Here is an 18,569-nt window from a genome sequence, read left to right on the forward strand (position 1 = left end):
CGCCGGCAAGAAGCACGCGAGTCATAGAAATTCTTACTATGAGTGACTTTTATTCCTGTCTATTCCTCTCTCATGGTGGAAGCCCCGCTTGCGCCCGCCAGGCGCGCCTTTTTTATCCCCTGTGCACGCACCCACACCTGATTGGTTGCTTACTCATGACCTCATCAGGTGCGCCCCTGAAATGGGCAAAGACCTGGCAGGAAGGCACTCTAGCACATGCGCACATTAACCTCCCCATAGGGAGCGGCTTTATGGCGTAAAGGCTAAGCGCCATCTTGACTGACCTGGCCTTCCACGTGGGGCGCAGTGGAAGCCAGCGCCATCTAGTGGTGGCGAATGTTATTGCGGCCCTCTACATCTCACCCTTATTATTTATAAATTTTATGGCAGTCATGATCACCCATATCGCGTGTAATGAGGAAACCTCAGCGATGTGTAGGGGCTGATCAAAGGAAATCACTGAGTCTCTCTCAATCCCAGTGTAATGATCCACAGATCTATGGGGTGCAAGAGCAGAGAACTCAGAATACAGAGAGAGACCCTCTCCTCCCAGTGCAAATGGACCCACAGGTCCTTGGGGTGTAGGAGCAGGGAACTCAGATACAGAGTAAGTCCTGAGCAAGATAACCAAATTCAGTGGAGGCCCTTTGTACAATGGCCACAAGTGCTTGAGTGAATAACGGCCTTGTCACATTATTGTTGAGGTCTGAGTTTGTAAACCAACCATGGTATGAATACTGATCTACAGCATAGGGCTGCATCAAACAGAGCCACTCCCGATAAGTAGTGGGCACCTCATTTGGTCCTCCTCAGCTGTTGTCACCAAGGGCCATGGTCAAGCCACTCCTATAATGAAATTTAGAATTCCCAATTGTTAGTAACTACTCCAGAAAGTTCACCCACTGTACTTGTCTAACAATAGATTGGTGGAGGATAACTCCAGACACTGCAGACACAATGTCTGCAGCAGTAATGACTGCTACAATAGCAGCGAAAGTATCAAGGTCTTTTCCAGGACAGTTCAGGATCAGTCATTTTTTTCTGGAACAACCAGCAGACAATGGAACCAATTTCTGAGATCTGTATGACCAGGACAGAGTTCTCCAGTCATTGTAGCTTTACACAGGTGGCTTTCTGTGAAGCTACAGTCTGTAAAATGGCAACACCAGTTACCAGTTAAGGCAGCAAGAGTCACCAGGGAAATGAAGGGACAGGGGTAACAGCTGGAATCAGCAAGCAGCAGTGTACAGAGTCTGAGCGTAGGCCACAGTGGGGGGGAACACACGGCGGTAACACTGACTGCAGCAACGGCAAAGATTTCTGTGATGACAAAGGTGAAGGGGGATCTTCCGTCTTCCTTTCAGGGCAGAGGAATGACTCTAGGGACCCGAACCACGAGAGCTGAATCTTCATGTAACCAGGATCAGCAAGTCTCAGCAACCACCCAGGCAGCTGGCACACTCTTGTAGCATCCTGTAGAAAAAACACAAACATTCCCTCTTCCCCATATAAAATATCTGGACAGGATCATGTCAATATGTGGATCTCTCTATTTCACCTAGGCAGAAGTATGCCTAGTTGTAGGGTGCCATAAACTTTGGCATCCAAATTTTAAAATTGAAATAAAAGGAGTATTATTAGCATTCAGGGATATCTCCCCCTATTTATTTATTAAAATTGTTAAAATATTGTTTATTAAGATAAGTCCTCGAGGATTAAATTGAGGACACTGAGCACTTGTATTTATAATTTGACTTGTATACCAAGTTATTGTTTTTAGCATTATTGTTTTGGATATATAAGGAATGAGATTTTTTTATTAATTTTTCTTATGTAAGGCCTAATCTGTCTGGTATCTGTCTTCTCTAGTTAAGGAGTCTAGGCAATCCAGTTTGAGTTCTTAAATGTCCTATAAAGGAACAGTATTTAGTGTTCTTAACCACTAAGCCATCTCTCCAGCACCTCACAAACTTTATTTACCTAAACATAAGCATTAATTAGAAATGTCAAATCCTGTAAACAAGGTCCAGATTTAGCCTTATTTAGAAATCTGAGTTGGCAGGGTGAGGCTGGGCGTTGAAAGTAAGCAAATGGAGTCTTCCTCTTTTCGTGAGGGTGTGTTATCAACTCTATTATCATTTTCAAAGAGCTGGGTCTATGGTTTTGTTTAGTTCTCTGAGCCAGAGCACTGAAAGGACAGTGAGTTGTCAGACAATTTACACTGGAATCACTCACTGATTTCAAGTAGAAAACCTGTCTCCAATAAAGCGTTAAGTAATTGTAAAATTTGAGGGCTAGTAGTATCTAAAAAGATAAAACCTTTTAATCAATTGTAAACCACAAGTCACACATTGGCTATCAGTATATGAAGTGAAAGCTTGATTTTTAACATTTTAAAAACAGCGGCTAAAGCATGGAAATTAATAATCTGTGCTGAAGCAGCAGAAACTCAAGAGAATAAGCAAGTGATCTAATCATACCTGTAGCCTTTTCATTAGATGAAAAATACTCTAAGCGCATTTTCTATGGGTAGTACGCACAAATATGTAGGAAGTACAAAAGCATGTAAAGAGTAAAATTATCAATTTTGTCTGAAAAATTTGTATAAGTGATAGGCCAAATATCAGTATTTTGTAATAACCAATTAACTGTTGTTTGGAAACAAGATATGTTTTACTAGGTTTCTTATTAAAATACTTCTATGACTCTAGTCCACAACTCTGTACTAAAACAGCTGAAGCTTTATCTCCAATGTGCATAACAAAGACCTAAGTCCTCTGGTAAGGTGAGGTACTTAGCCAATTAACATCTTTAGAAGCTTAACATTAGCTTTAAATATTCTTTTTTGGAGTAGTGTAACAGCTACTCCCCAAATATTAAAGCTCATTCTGAGAGCAAATGTTTGTAGTAAAAATTTCTATATATATTGAAAGATTTAATGTTCTAACTTCTTACATTGAAGAAGCAACAAAATTATATAATATAAGGCTGTTAGCCACTTTTAATGATATCACTCTATGGGCTCTCTAAAATTATAAGCAAGCTCACAAAATAAAAACTCACAATCGCCAGGATGTAAACAAACTGCATAAAAACAATCCTCTAAATCTATCTTGAAATGGCAGTTGGAGTAAGCAAACAAGCTGTAATGTTCTCATAAGTTCTAAAACCTCATCAATCCTTTATAAATCTTGTAACAATCTCTATCTAATATAATCTCTACCTGTTTGATTTTTCCTCAATTATAAATAAATTTGAGTTAGTCAATGTAACACTGGCAATCTTTAATCACAATCTTAAATTCTCCTTGTAACAGCAGACCACCACCACAAGGTCACCTGAGCTCTTAGTATGTGACTAGGCAGCTGTTCTCCGGGCAGTGGAAATTAGCATTAGAATACAGATAACTTCAGGGCAAGCCACACCTATGGAAAGCAAAACTCAACCCCCAACAACAATCTAGTCACCAAGGCACCACAAGTCTATCTATTATGTTGTAAAGTTTGACTATCAATTTTACATTTGAACGCACAATGGCGCGGTCTCCAATACCTCTCGAGACAATGTCCTAAATTCTTTTAGAAGCCTGGTTTCTAGCATAAGAATTCCATAAAAACATTACCTCAATTTAGACCTGTCTCACTAGGGTGGCCCAATGTCACGTGTATCTAGAATTACTTCATCTAAATTACAGTTTTAAGCCAACTTTCTGTTACCAATATTATACCTTTTTAACCATATCCAATAACTTGAAAGCCAATAGTCCACAACCAAGGCAAGCAGAGCATATTTATACATTTAAAACCAATGAGAAACAAAATTGAAGTGGCTATACATATCAAACACCATTTTTACCTTTTTAGCTATGATTTTAAGAGATGCACCTTGTCACCTGTTGAGTCAATTAACCAGTCAGGGGTTTTTCTAAGAGAAACAGCTATCAACTCTTGTACCAAAAAGGCTGAGAAGCTGTTAGCGCCTTTAAGATCAGCCCGTGTAGACGCTTAGCCAGCTTCTAAGCCGCTCCTCCAGCTAATCTAGACACCTGGCTCTAGGCACAGGGCTTTAAAGAACTGATTGAAACTGTTTTTTATTTATTTGTTCCTTTTTGAAACGAATTAAAACCAAGTCAAGGTGTGCACGACCGGCAGATAAGGTTTTTACCATTTTTTCTTTTGAACATGAAACGTAAAACATTTAAACAACGAGAAACAAAAATCACAGACATAAACTGACAGACACGGAGACATCCTGGTGCACCAGAGACAAACAATAGACAAAGAGGGAAAAAACCAGATGGTGTTCACGGTGACTATCCACTCGGGTGGAGTTGATATGGGCGATGGATTGTCTCAATTCCTGGACTAGTCCACCAATGTGTTGAAACCCAATTCCTGTAAGATACTAAGATATATTATCTGAGCGGCACAACCGACATTTGCCAATGGTATGGAAGTGAAACACAGCCCTGAATAATTTTATTCACAACCCAATTACATTAACTCTATCAGGCTGTGGACGGGCACTGAGATGTCCTTTTGTTTGATTCTCCTGAATAAATTTTCAGGCGGTCTGCCTCGATCAAATCTGATCAGCATGACTCTGTAAAGCTGTCGAGTCAGCGCCGGACGCCTTGCTGCTTCCCGAGAGCCGGCCCGGAGCTTAAGTACACCTTTATAAGCACCAAGACAAAGTTTTTCTGCCAACATACTGTGTTCTTTTTACCTCCTCCCTTCTCTACCGGGGCATTCTTTCCCCAATATTTTACCTCCGAATTGGAGGGGACTGTTACTTGAGATCGATCAGCTTCCTTTTCTCGTTGTAACTTTTCACTACCCCCTGTTTCTGACCATCTTTTTCTTTTCCCCAACGCTCTCCGCTTTGTTGTTTTAACTGAGCAGTTCCCACGCGACCTCTGAAGCCGTTTGGTGGTAGCTAGAAACTCAAAGGTCAATAGAAAAAAGCCCGAGGGTTGCCAGAGCAACAACCCAGCGCACCTGCCGCGTCCGCAGTGGTAAAAGTTGGAGCAGATCAAGGCTAGCCATGGTCTCTCAGGGTCTTACCCCACTCATAGCTTCTGAATTTCTCCCACGAAATGGAGGCTTCCCGTGGCACCGGCGATGTTTTTATCCCGGGTTTCGGCACCAGATGTCCCACGCACGACTTCCCGCCGGCAAGAAGCACGCGAGACATAGAAATTCTTACTATGAGTGACTTTTATTCCTGTCTATTCCTCTCTCATGGTGGAAGCCCCGCTTGCGCCGCCAGGCGCGCCTTTTTATCCCCCGTGCACGCACCCACCCCTGATTGGTTGCGTACTCATGACCTCATCAGGTACGCCCCAGAAATGGGCAAAGACCTGGCAGGAAGGCACTCTAGCACATGCGCACACAGTTAACCTCCCCATAGGGAGCCGGCTTGCGCGGTAAAGGCTAGCGCCATCTTGACTGACCTGGCCTTCCACGTGGGGCGCAGTGGAAGCCAGCGCCATCTAGTGGTGGCGAATGTTATTGCGGCCCTCTACACCCTGTATTTTCTTTCTCCCCATACTGAGTATCTCAGAACATCTGGGAGGCATTTGAGTCTTTTATTAAGTGGTGTGGGACCGGGGGTGGGGGATAGGGGGTGGGGTGGGGTGGTGGATTCTTGTGAACAAGTTCACACACAGCAGAAGACAGCTCTCTGTTCAGAGAAGTCAAAAGTGTGATCTGGAATAGCGTGAACTAGGAAAAGAGCCATAAAGATGGGGTGAGGGCAGCTGGAGGTCCCTGGGCTCCTCCAAGCCAGGAGCAGCTACTTGGCCTGGTGTAGGAAGTGTGGTCATTAGGTCCATGTATCCACCAACGGATGGTCATGCCCTTTCCCAGATCCAGCCTCAGAATCCCTAGGAAAACACTGACCAATAAATTAGGTTGAAAACTATGTAGAAGGCAGGAAATATCAACCTGGAGTATTTGTCAATGGCATGGGTGTTCTGGAAGATATAGAGTCCCATTTGGCCTTTGAGAAGGCCTTTCTTTCTGGACGAAGTCAATTCACTGTTGAGGGCCAAGTGAACCACTATTTTGTCTTGCCTTTCTTCTTCTGGCAGAATGTGGCTTCTTGGGTAGCCAGCCAGGCTGTTGGCCTCAGATTCACTGTAGCTTCCATCCAGCGTCATGGTTCTTGAATGAAGCATTCCACAGGTGCACGGAAACTACAGGCAGCAAACAGGAAGGCTCAGTTAGATCTTGAAGATGAGAAGGCGAGCTGGCCTTGTTACAGAGCAATGCCCATTGCTACTCTGGCATCCAGAGAGACACAGTTATCAGGACATCAGAGGGCACTGAGTACAGTAATTCTCTGGCCACATCTTATAATCACCAGGACTACTCACACCCACCCTAGGCCAGCTCAAAACTTCCAAATAGTTCCACTATTGCATATCAGTTTCCTCACAATTGAAACATTTCATTCTGTCCCTAAGCTCATTAAGAAAGGAAGGAAACAATTCAAATCAACTTCAGGAAGTTCCTGAAACTGACTTGATTCATCAGACCCCTCCTTTCCCAAGAGTTTAAGAGCTAGCTGTTGACAAGCCAAGTCAAGCCGGGAAGAAAACTAAGACAAGTCCAGACACAGGAGTGAAGTAGAGACCAGGAGACGTGCCTGAAAAAAAACAAAGACCAACCAAGCTGCTTGGAAGAGGCTTAGACTAACTAGTCCACATGGAAAGGACACTCCCCGACCTGCTGAGCTGCCTACAGGCCTCATGCTGCCCAGCTTTTGTGAGCCGTCACACCTGGGCTATAATGATGCAGCTGCCATTGAGTCCTTTCTGCTCCTGTGAGTAACCCCTCAGCCACATTCCTGCAATCCCAGTAAATCCAAGTTGGACTTTGGTGGCATCCACAGGATCTGCTATGGGCTATCTATCTGGGGTGAGTAGATTGTGTGTGTGTGTGTGTGTGTGTGTGTGTGTGTGTGTGTGTGTGTGTGTGTGTGTGTGTGTGTATGTGTGTGTGTGTGTGTGTGTGTGTGTGTGTGTGTGTGTGTGTGTGTGTGTGTGTGTGTGTGTGTGTGTGTGTGTGTGTGTGTGTGTGTGTGTGTGTGTGTGTGTGTGTGTGTGTGTGTGTGGTGTGTGTGTGTGTGTGTGTGTGTGTGTGTGTGTGTGTGTGTGTGTGTGTGTGTGTGTGTGTGTGTGTGTGTGTGTGTGTGTGTGTGTGTGTGTGTGTGTGTGTGTGTGTGTATGTGTGTGTGTGTGTGTGTGTGTGTGTGTGTGTGTGTGTGTGTGTGTGTGTGTGTGTGTGTGTGTGTGTGTGTGTGTGTGTGTGTGTGTGTGTGTGTGTATGTGTGTGTGTGTGTGTGTGTGTGTGTGTGTGTGTGTGTGTGTGTGTGTGTTGTGTGTGTGTGTGTGTGTGTGTGTGTGTGTGGTGTGTGTGTGTGTGTGTGTGTATATGTGTGTGTGTGTGTGTGTGTGTGTGTGTATGTGTGTGTGTGTGTGTGTGTGTATGTGTGTGTGTGTGTGTGTGTGTGTGGAGTGTGTGTGATCTTCTTACACAACAGCTGTGCAGCCAGAATTGAGAAGCACTGGTCTATCCCCATTTCAGAAGTGAAACCTGAGGTGCAGATGCTGCACAGTTCTCCAGACAGCAGATATGAGATCCAGGACTTGCTTTATTTATTTTGTTTGACACTGGATCTCACTGAGCAACCCAGGCTTGACTAGAACCCTCACATTTCCTCTAACTCATGAGGGCTTAAGCCAGGACTTGAAATCTATGCTTTCGGTTTCTAGTGCTGAGATCTGCCTCTGTGTTCGTGAATCAAGAAAAGAGGGTAAAAGGATTAGGAGAGGCTGGGGTTGTCCCTAGTGTAGAACACACTTACCTGGCAGGTGCAAGGCTTTGGTTGTCCTGTCCCCAACATTGAAAAAAACTTAAAGGAAGAGTATCCTTATTTCAAAGTTGCATTTATGTGAGAGTTAGGGCCATAAATGGGCATGGTAATGCATGCGTGTGATTCCCAGCTCTGCGGAAACGGTCAGGAAGATCACAAGTTTGAGGCAGCCTGGGCTATTATTTGTGAGAGACCTTGTCTCTAAACATGTAACTAATAAAATAATTTTTACTGAGCTTTAAAATAACTAATTAATCATGGAGGAGGCAATCTCACGAGTGCACATGCAGAGGCCAGACGAGGACGTCAAGTATCTTTCTGTGTTATTCTTCACTTCATTATTCAGTCAATTGCTCATTCATTCATTCATTCATTCACTCATTCATTCATTCATTTTGAGATGAGGCTTACTATATAGTACTCAGCCGGTCTGGAACTCATTGTGTGGATCAGATTAACCTACAATATACAGAGACCCATCTGTTTCTGCCTCCCAAGTGCCAGGTTTGAAGAGGTAGACTACCACACTGGTCTCCCCTCCTCCTCCCCTCCTCCCCTCCCTTTCCCCTCCTCTCCCTTTCCCTCCTCCCCCTCCTGCCTTTCCCCTCTTCCCCCTCTCCTCCTCCCTCCCCCTCCCCTCCTCCTCCTCATTATCATCCCCATCATCGTGTGTATGCCGTGTATCTGTGTGTGGGTATGTTCATGTGAGCAGAGGACCAGTGAGGCCAGGGGGCTAGCTGCTCTGGAGCTGGAGTTTCGGGCAGTTGTGAACAAACGTGAGTGTTGGGAGCTGAACTCTAGTCTTTTACAGATTCTCAATACTGGAGCCATCTCTCCAGCAGCTCCCTACTCCCCCTGCCCCCTTCCCCAGCACTGGAGCTACAGGCAGGTGTGGGCTCCATCCACTGTCTCAGGAAGTGCTTTTTTTTTTTTTTTTTTTTGCTTTGTTAGAACTTTAGTTTTCTTATTGGTCTTTTGCCTGCATTATTTATGTATATATATATATAATTTTTATTAGATATATTTCTTTATTTACATTTCAAATGTTATTCCCTTTCAAGTTTCCTGTCCATAAGCCCCCTACCCCTACCCCATATGGGTGTTCCCCCCCCTCCACCCCTCTTACCGCCCCTCTCTGATATTCATTCCCCTTCACTGGGGGTCCAACCTTGGCAGGACCAAGGGCTTCCCCTTCCACTGGTGCTCTTACTAGGCTATTCATTGCTACCTATGCAGTTGGAGCCCAGGGTCAGTCCATGTATAGTCTTTGGGCTTAGTCCCCGGAAGCTCTGGTTGGTTGGCATTGTTGTTCATATGGGGTCTCGAGCCCCTTCAGCTCTTTCAGTCCTTTCTGTAATTCCCCCAAAGGGGGTCCTGTTCTCAGTTCAGTGGTTTGCTGCTAGCACTGACCTCTCTGCTCTTCTCTATGGGGTTACCACCAGAGTCCTTATGATACACCGTAAAACAGCCCAGCTGCACCAACAGAAGGCTGAAAAGCTCAGTTGCTGAAGGCAACTTTCTCCTGCTGTCCCACACAGAAAACACTATTCATTGTCAATCTGTCCCCAAAGTGGGAGCTGGACAGAATTAGATGAAAGCCTGGCCATTTTTTTAATAGAAAAGTGAAGGATTATCAAACAAAGGTATTTAAATAAAGAGTGGAGAGAAGGCTCAGTGGGTAAGAGGCCTTGTTTTTGCAGAGAACCCAGGTACAATTCCTGGAATCCACATGGTGGCTCACAATAGTTGGTGTCTCCATAATTCCGGGACATCTGACATGCTCTTCCGAGCTCCTCAGGTACCAGGCATGTACACTGTGTGCAGACATACATAGGAGTAAAATACTAAAAGCATAAAATAAAATAAATAAATCTAAAAAAGAAAGACTATTTTTAAAATATTTAAATAGGGGCTGGAGTGATGGCTTAGAGCAGCCTAATGTATTTGGAGGAAGAGAAACGACAATTTTCAAGGTGCCAGACAAGTGTTGAAGACTTCTAGAAACCTTGACTGGGGGTAATGTCATGTAAATGAGAAAGGGTGAAAGTGGGGATTTAGTCCCTCGTTGGCAGCTACTGGTCAACTTTCTGTGAACCCCGACTGCCTTGACTCTGATGGCTGATGGGTACCCTTATGCCAGCACCAGTTATTTTGAATACTCTGTGGCTGACTTAAGGATGCTCTCAGTCTTTGGTTCCCATTCATCTCTGTCCTTTGTACCAACCACTCTTTCCAGTGGCCACGTTGGGTTGAAGCTCTAGGAAGCCGTTCTCAGTATCCTTCCTATACTCTTGTTATACTCTCTGCAGAGGTACACCTCATCCTGAGGTAGCCTGCTCACAGGATCCCATTCACTGTGGACTCCACCTCTTGTACAGACCCGGGATTCTCCTCACCTTTTCATCCCTGTCTCTCCTTCTTTGCCCTACTGCCATCTGCTTGCAGGAGCCCCTCCTCCCACCACATCCCAACCCCTCAGACTGTCTCTTGGTGGGGACCAGATCCCCGTAGCTTTTTCTCACAGCTCCTCTCAGACTGTTCTAAGCCCATCTCCATTCCTTTCTGCTGGCTACCAACCTGCAAAAGCACTCCATACCAGTGAACCCACAGCCACCACTTGCCTAGGATCACAGAGGGCAATGGCAGCCAGGGTCAGAGCACCCAAGCAACAAAGACAAGACCAGATATCAACACCTAGAATCACCGCAGACACCCTAACTCCGAGCACAGACTCCAACACAAAATCATGAACACGAATAGCCAAGAGAATGTGCCTCCATCAAAATCCAGTAACTGTTACAGTTGGCCCTGGGAAATGCAATGGAGCTAAAGCACAGGACAAGCACTTAGGAATATATATGTTCAAGGGCCTTAAAGAAGGTGTGAAGTAACGCCTTGTTGAAGTCTGTGGAAACACAAATAGTTCGGTGAGAGAATGACAGCATGAAAGAAAACCCAAACTGAAGAAACTGGAAATGAAAAATTTAGCATTTCAAACAGAAACCTCAATGGTAAACATCACCAACAGATTACAAGCATGGGAGAGAGAATCTCAGTTGTTGAACACAAGGCAGAAGAAGTGCAAAGATGGGGGGGTGGGGGGACTGGGAAGGGGATGAAGACTGGACTGAAGAAAAAACAAATGGAAAGTCCAGTCAAAGAAAATGTTAAAAAAAAAAAAAAAGCACAAAATATCTATGAAATCTGAGACACTATGAAAAGACCAAACCTATGAACAACAGGGATAGAGGAGGGAGAAGGAACCAGAGTCAAAGGCTCTAGAACTATTTTTAAACAAAATAATAGAAGAAAAATTCTCCCAACTTAAGAAGGATGTGCCTATCAAGGTACAAGAAGAATACAGAACACCAAATAATCGAGACCAGAAAAGGAACTCCCTTTGGCACATGATAATCAAAACACTGGGCATACACAACCGAGAAAGGATGGTATAAGCTGCAAGGGAAAAGACCAAGGAGAACACAAAGCCAGTCCCGTCAGAATAACACCTGACTCCTCAAACGAGACTCTGAAAACCAGAAGAACCTGGGCAGATGTTCTGCAAACTCCGAGAGGCCGCAGCTGCCAGCCCAGAACAATACATATGCCCAGCAAAACTTTCACAATGAAGAGAAAAAGAAAAACTGTTCCATGGTAAAACCAAATTTAAGTAATTTCTATCTACCAATCCAGCTCTACAGAAGACACTAGAAGAAAATTGAGTCTTAAGAGGTTAACTGCAGCCAAGAAGACACAGTGAATTAATAATCCCAAAACAATAAGTCACAGGGACTGGATCCACATCGTAACCACAAAGTAACAGGAATCAATCAACATTGCTCAGGGATAAATCTCAATAAAAAGACTAACAGAGTAGATTAAGAAACAGGGTCATATACAGCCACCCAATTAGACAAGATGGATGAAGCAAAGAAGTGCAGGCTGACAGGAACCAGATGTAGATCTCTCCTAAGAGACACACCCAGAATACAGCAAATACAGAGGCGAATGCCAGCAGCAATCCACTGAACTGAGAATGGGACCCCCATTGAAGGAATCAGAGAAAGGACTGGAAGAGCTTGAAGGGGCTCGAGACCCCATATGAACAACAATGCCAAGCAACCAGAGCTTCCAGGGACTAAGCCACTACCCAAAGACTATACATGGACTGACCCTGGACTCCAACCACATAGGTAGCAATGAATAACCTAGTAAGAGCACCAGTGGAAGGGGAGCCCTTGGTCCTGCCAAGACTGAACCCCCAGTGAACATGATTGTTGGGGGGAGGGTGGTAACCGGGGAAGGATGGGGAGGGGAAGCACATATAGAAGGGGAGGGGAGGGGAAAAAAAAGAAATAGGGTCATATTGTGTTGCATCCAAGAAACACACCATGAGGATAGACCTCAGGTAAGAAGGATAGAAAGGGCATTTCTGAGCCATGGATCTGAGAAGTAAGCAGGTATAGCCATTTTAATATATAATAAAAATAGGCTTCAGGCCAAAAACTAATCAGAAGGACACGACATACTCATCAAAGGGAAATTCCACCAAGGAATGTTGCTATTTTAAACATTTACACACTGATCACAAAGTTCATAAGAGAAACACTACTAAAGCAGAAATCACATATTGACCCTCATACACCAATAGTGGGTAACTGCAATATCCCACTCTCCTCAAAGAGCAGACCATCCAGAGACAAACATGAGCAGAGAATGCTGGCATTAACTAATGACAAAAGTCACGTGGACCGAGCAGACAGCTTCAGAACATTCCACCCAAACTCAAAAGGGAAATTTTCTTCTCAGAAGCTCATAGAACTTTCTCCAAATTGACCAAATATTCAGGCACAAAGTTAAGTCTCCACAGATAGATGGAAATTAGAACAGCACCCTGCATCCTAGCTGGCGATCACGACTAAAATTGGGTATCAACAGCAGAAACAGGAAAACGATGTCTTACCACTAAATGAAAATTGGGTCGAAGCATAAATCAAGAAGGGAACTGAAAACATATTAGAATTGAATGAAAATGAATACACAGCATACCCAAAGTTATAGGTCATGAGGAAGGCAGTTGTAAGGGGCGAGTTCATAGCACTGAGTGCCTACATAGAAACCCGGGGGAGATCTCACACTAGTAACTTAGCAGCACACTTGAGAGCTTAAGAACAAGAAGAAATCACACTCAAGAGGAGAAGGCAAGAAATAACCGAACTGAGGGCTGAAAACAATGAAATACAAACAAACAATACAAAAAAAATCAGTGAAACAGAGTCAAACTTTGAAAAAAAAAAAAAACCCATGTCTGGTTTGGGAATCAAAGCTGGGTTGAGCCTGGTTAGTAATTGGATGGAAGAAAATTAATAAGGCTAAACACTTAGCTAAATTAATTAAAAGATAAAAAGAGAAGATACGGCGAATAAAACTATGGATGAAAGGAAGATATTGCAACAGATACAAATTCACAGAAGCGCGACATACTCTAAAAATCTGTATTTCAACAAACTAGAACTCCTAAAATAAACGGTTCGATTTCTTCATCTATAAGATCCACAGAAATTAAATCAAGATTAAATAAACAATTTAAACAGATCTGTAATCCCCAGTGAAATAGAAGCAGGAACTAAACGTCTCCAAGCCAAAAATAGATGGATGGCTGGATGGATAGAATAGAATAGAATAAAGTAAAAAAAAAGAAAAAAAGAAAAAAAAAAACAGGATCAGATGAATTCAATGCAGAATTCTACCAGACTTTGAAAGAAGACCAACATCAATACTCCTCAAATTATTCTGCAAAATTGAAACTGAAGAAACATTTTTAATATATACCTGGATTTTAACAATGAAGCTGCCGGGATGCCCCCAAAAAAAAAAAAAAAAAACACACACTGGGAAAAAAGCATTTTTGGCATGGAGCTGGCCAAACAGCATGGCCGCATGAAGAAGAATGCAAATAGATCTGTCCCCACCATACTGCACGAAACCCTACTCCAAATGGACCAAGACTTCAACAGAAGACCTGATACCCTGGATCTGATAGAAGAGAAGGTGGGAAACCGGCAGGGAAAAGGGTATTCCGTACTGAAATTAAATAGGGAAAGGAATAGGAGAAAAGAGAAAAGGAGAGACTGAGACACTGATTGTCATTTGAATATCATATGGAAACCTACTACTACTGCAGATGTTTCCTAAAATATACACATGGAATCTAAATAGAGTCACCAAACTAGACATCTTATGCCACCAAATAAACCAGTACCAGGGATGAGTTACATCTTTTTGAATCACTGGACAAAGGGGCCCCATAGAAACCCCGAACATCACAGGCTATTGCTAAGGCTGTTGGTCACTCTCTACAGCCAAATGGTTTAAGGCCTTATGGCTGAAGACGACAGTTACATATCTCTTTGCGTATGGAGGAGCCTTGCTGATGCCTAACTAGAAGTTTCACTCCTGCTGACTAGCATTTATGATTTCAGAAGGTGCTCTGAGTGCTACCAGAGGAGGAAAATAGTCATCAACCCAGCTACAAACCCCGTGACCCACAACAGCGACCTACCTGTCTGCAGGATATACTCCGACAATAATGGCACAATAGTTACGGGCGCAACCACCCACTTTCTGATTGGATGGGTTTAAGGCCCACCCTACACTCACACCTGACGCTGCTACAGTAACAAGAACCTGAGGCTAGATCAGCGTTGCCTAGGTTAAGACCAAATGCTGTTAAAGGAACGGAGTGAGGTAACTCCAAATGACATTCTGCTGCAGACGGCCCTCTTCCTGCAGTAGACAGTAATCAATGCAGGCTCACAACTGTACAATGTACAGACTGAGAGGCTTTGGAACACTCACTCCTACATGGATGTCTTCATGAAGCCTCTCCTCTCAGGGATCTATGTGGAGGAGAGGAGGAGGAAAGATTGTAGGAGCCAGAGGTGATGGGTGACTCGAAGGAAACAGTGTCTTCCAGGTAGAAAATGACGGATGTACACCTGAACTCACAGAGACTGTGGCAGCATGTACAAGGCTTATACGAGTTCCCATCAGATGGGGTTCCAGCACTGAGAGAGGGGGGAGTGAACATCACTCTTACTCCTAACCAAGAAGCTATAATTGTTGAATTACATTGTATTAATCTGTAATTAATGCCCACTGGCAAAGAAAAAAGTTGTTGTCAGCAATGGCGTCCCCTTGGACCTATTATCCATCCATGCCCACAGTAAGGAGATGAACAGCACAAAATGAACTCAATAGTATTTTTGTACGACTTCTTGTCTCATTTTACTTTGTTCAAGCATTTGTGTGTGTGTGTGTGTGTGTGTGTGTGTGTGTGTGTGTGTGTTATTAGTCTTTTGTTTGTAGAATGGGGAGAGTGTTTCTTGTGTTTTGTTTGTTTCTTTCTTTTAAAGAGAGGAAGAGAAAGAATATGAAGTTGGATTGGTAGGGAAGATCTGGGTGAAATTGGGGGAGAGGGAAACCACGATCAAACTGTATTGTATACGTAGAAGATAGCGGTTGCACATCTAAGAGGCCGGGCTCTAGATGGTAGTCTCTGCTGTGGCTCCTGCCTAACACTTGTTGTCAAATGCTGAGGGGTGCAAAGGTTAGAACAGCACTTAAAGAGCTTCTTTCCTACCCACAATTCCTGTCTGCATAGGGCAAGAAGAGGACTGTTCACACTTTGGCATTAATGTCCCCCTTTCCCACCGGTATTGGCCCCTCCTAACTGTCCCTACCCAACCGACGAACTCATTCTTGTGCAGACACTAGCGCCAGCTTACAACAGAAGAGGAACAAGGTCTCCTTACCTTGTCCCGAAGCTTCCGTTCCTTCCGTTCCTGCACTGTGGTCAGGTAGTTGACAGCTGCGTACTCCAACACCGAGAGGAACACGAACACAAAGCTGACCCAGAGGTAGATGTCCACAGCCCGGATGTAGGACACTCGAGGCATGGAGGCGTTCACGCCCGTGATGATGGTGGACATGGTCAGCACCGTCATGATGCCTGTAAAACCATCTTATCTTAGTTCAGCTGCTGAGTTACCCCAGAGCTGGGCCCACACCTCACAGTCACAATTTTGTATTCTCTGTCCCCTAAACCAAGTAAGAGATTTCTCAGCCATATTTCCACACAGCTGAGGCATGGGGCCCTGCTCCATAAACAAACAGGCCTCCCCTGACGCATGCCTCCCGGAATCCCCAAGAACCAGCTGCCTGTTTTTGGTCACCGTGGGAGTCTGAGTTTCTGTGATGTGGCTGACAATGTCGTGCCTCGTGAGAGAGCACTTATGATGTGGAATTAAAAACAGTGACTCAGGGATACCTCTGAAGGAGTAAATACAGGGACTAAGCCACATTCACTAAGCTCTGTTCAGTTCTTCTCCACTGTGGCTTGCCCCGTAAGCCCTCCCGCTTGTCAGGGTCCACCCCAACTTTACCCAAATTGCGATGCTGGACTGCAAGGCTGGAATTCAGGGTCTGGCAAAAGCCAGTGCTGAAGCTCTGAAGGAACATGGCCTTCACTCCAGAAACTACACGTTAGCGCCTGCTTCCAACTTCTGCTGTATAAGCCAGCAAGGTTTTAGGAGTTACAAGAGAACTTTTTGGCATTAACCAAAACCGTTTATTTACTTTAGTACTGTGCTCCCATACTGCGCTGTTCATACTCCAGATTGGCTCTACTTGTGAGGCAATTGCTAGTGAATTGATGGGATCTGAGGGGTTCTTACAATGTGCTACCTCAGACTTCGGGAGGATAGAGTAGGCAAGGGGCAGCAAATTCCTCCCTCAACTCACAAGCCCATCCATTAAGACTTCTAAAGACTTACTTTGCTTTTTTTCTTTAAAAAAAAAAAAAAAAAAAAAAAAACAATCTTTTTCTGTGTAGCAGAGGTTGGCCGGAAACTTACAGTCCTCCAGGCAGCCTGGGTGCTGGGATTACTTTACTCAGCCACCATGCCCAGATCATGACCTTAGTTCTCCATTACCTAGCGATCGGCTGAAAAATAAAGCAAACCAAAAGCATCCTACCACACCTTATCAAATACTTTTACCCAGTGAAACTCTAGCAGGCACAGCTCTGTGGTCGATCCAGAAGGACACCCAGGACAGCATGACCATGAGGGTGGCAGGAAAGTAGGTTTGGAGCAAGAAGAAGAAGATGTGACGTCGCAGAGTGAAGTTGATGTACAGACGGTTGTACCAGCCTGGGGACACAGGGAGGAGGAGGAGTGAGGTTCCATAGAGAGCATCCTGACGCTTCTCGTCAACCACAGGAGGCAGAGGTTGATACAGTGCCTTCCCTCCTCTGTGCTATGACCACCTTGTCAATATCTAGTACTCTCTCGTGGGGCGTGATCTAACTTTTCACATCAGTCAGGGAGAGAGAAGAGGGAAACGGACATGTAGTTGTCGGTTTGGTGTTTATGACTTGCAAACCACAACTGTATCTCCTGAGTGTCGGGCTCCTCGGGAGCTTGAGAAGTTAGACTGTGTCTCTGTCTTGTTGGGGTCAGTCCTTCCGGGTCAGGAGCCAGGAGAGCTGGGCTCTCACTCTGCTCCTCTTAATCAGAGTTGGTCCCATACTCAATCCCGCCAGCACAAGGAGGGGGCTGTCGGCGTGCCCCGGAAGTCTGGCGTTAGTTCTACTTCTGACGCTCCACCCCTCTCGTGTAATCCTTTACCATTTAGGAAGTCAAAAAAAAAATGCTATAGCACTAACTCGCCATGCGTTCTGAGAATCCCTGTTTAATAGCTGTGAACAGAGTTTCAAAATGTGAGGTCTTGGTCACCTACAAGATTATACAACCATGACCCACAAAGGTCCAAGGACAGAGTGTGTGAGTTAAAGCTAGGTGCGCACATCCAGCCTGTGCTTTTCAGCTTAGCACTGTCAGGGGTCCCAAAGTACCACACAGCGGCAGCTTGGGTGTGGGAGGGGAGGGCAGTACAGAAGCAGGGTTCCTTTTCCTTTTTCCTCCTCTGTATTCCTTGCATTATTAAATTCCTCTCCTAAATTCCTCATGGCGAGTGACTCCAGCTGTGATCTCCATCAGTTACAGGTATGCAAATTTCCTTTTCGGAATAAAGTACACAAAGTTTAGTTGACTTAAAGAGACCGACTGGGTTGCTGAGAGCATGGTCCCATCTTAGGTAAGACAAAGATGGCTGGGGCGTCTTCCTGTGAGTAACCATGGCTGGAGAAATCAGAGCAGTACTACTTGACCCACAGAGGATTTGTGACTCCGGATCTGCTCCAAGACCTTGTCACTTAAGGGTCTCTATCTAAAGACCAGGGCTTTGCTCATACTGTGAGCAGGCATTCGCTGGGCCTGAGGGGATCATTAGAATCTGTTAGAAGTGCAAATTCTTAGAGCCCACAAGTAACCTATTGATGAGGGACACACCTCTCCCCACAAAAGAGATAGATAGATACCCCTAAATAGGACTTGTCAAACACAGTTGCCAGCTCCCCCGAGTGCCTGAACACAGCCTGAGAACCACACAGGCCTAAAGCAGCAGCCTTTGCGTTCTGATCCACCTGAGGTCTGTGAGGTGCCTTGTCCCCAGGCTACTCCTACCCTCGCTCTGACGCCACAAGCTTGCCCCAGGTTGTGAGCACCTTGGTTCGGTAGTGTGGGTACAGGAACCCTCAGGCCTGCATCTCTGAGACTCAAGAAACACTG

At 44.7% G+C, this 18,569-nt stretch overlaps 1 protein-coding gene across 1 annotated transcript in view; it reads right to left on the reverse strand.

Moving 5' to 3' along the window:
* Window positions 1–5,644: 5,644 nt before the first annotated feature.
* Gabrr2 (gamma-aminobutyric acid type A receptor subunit rho2) overlaps window positions 5,645–18,569 on the reverse strand; it is a 36,590-nt gene continuing 23,665 nt past the window's right edge. Inside the window, exons 7-9 of the mRNA XM_032890180.1 lie at window positions 16,938–17,090; window positions 15,693–15,889; window positions 5,645–6,196 (exon numbers count right to left, since the gene is read on the reverse strand). Coding sequence (XP_032746071.1) covers window positions 5,885–6,196; window positions 15,693–15,889; window positions 16,938–17,090 — 662 coding nt within the window. The 3' untranslated portion in view covers window positions 5,645–5,884. The remainder of the gene's footprint in view (window positions 6,197–15,692; window positions 15,890–16,937; window positions 17,091–18,569) is intronic.

This window comes from Rattus rattus, chromosome 1 (genome assembly GCF_011064425.1).
Source record: "Rattus rattus isolate New Zealand chromosome 1, Rrattus_CSIRO_v1, whole genome shotgun sequence".
NCBI classification, from domain to species: Eukaryota; Metazoa; Chordata; class Mammalia; order Rodentia; family Muridae; genus Rattus; species Rattus rattus.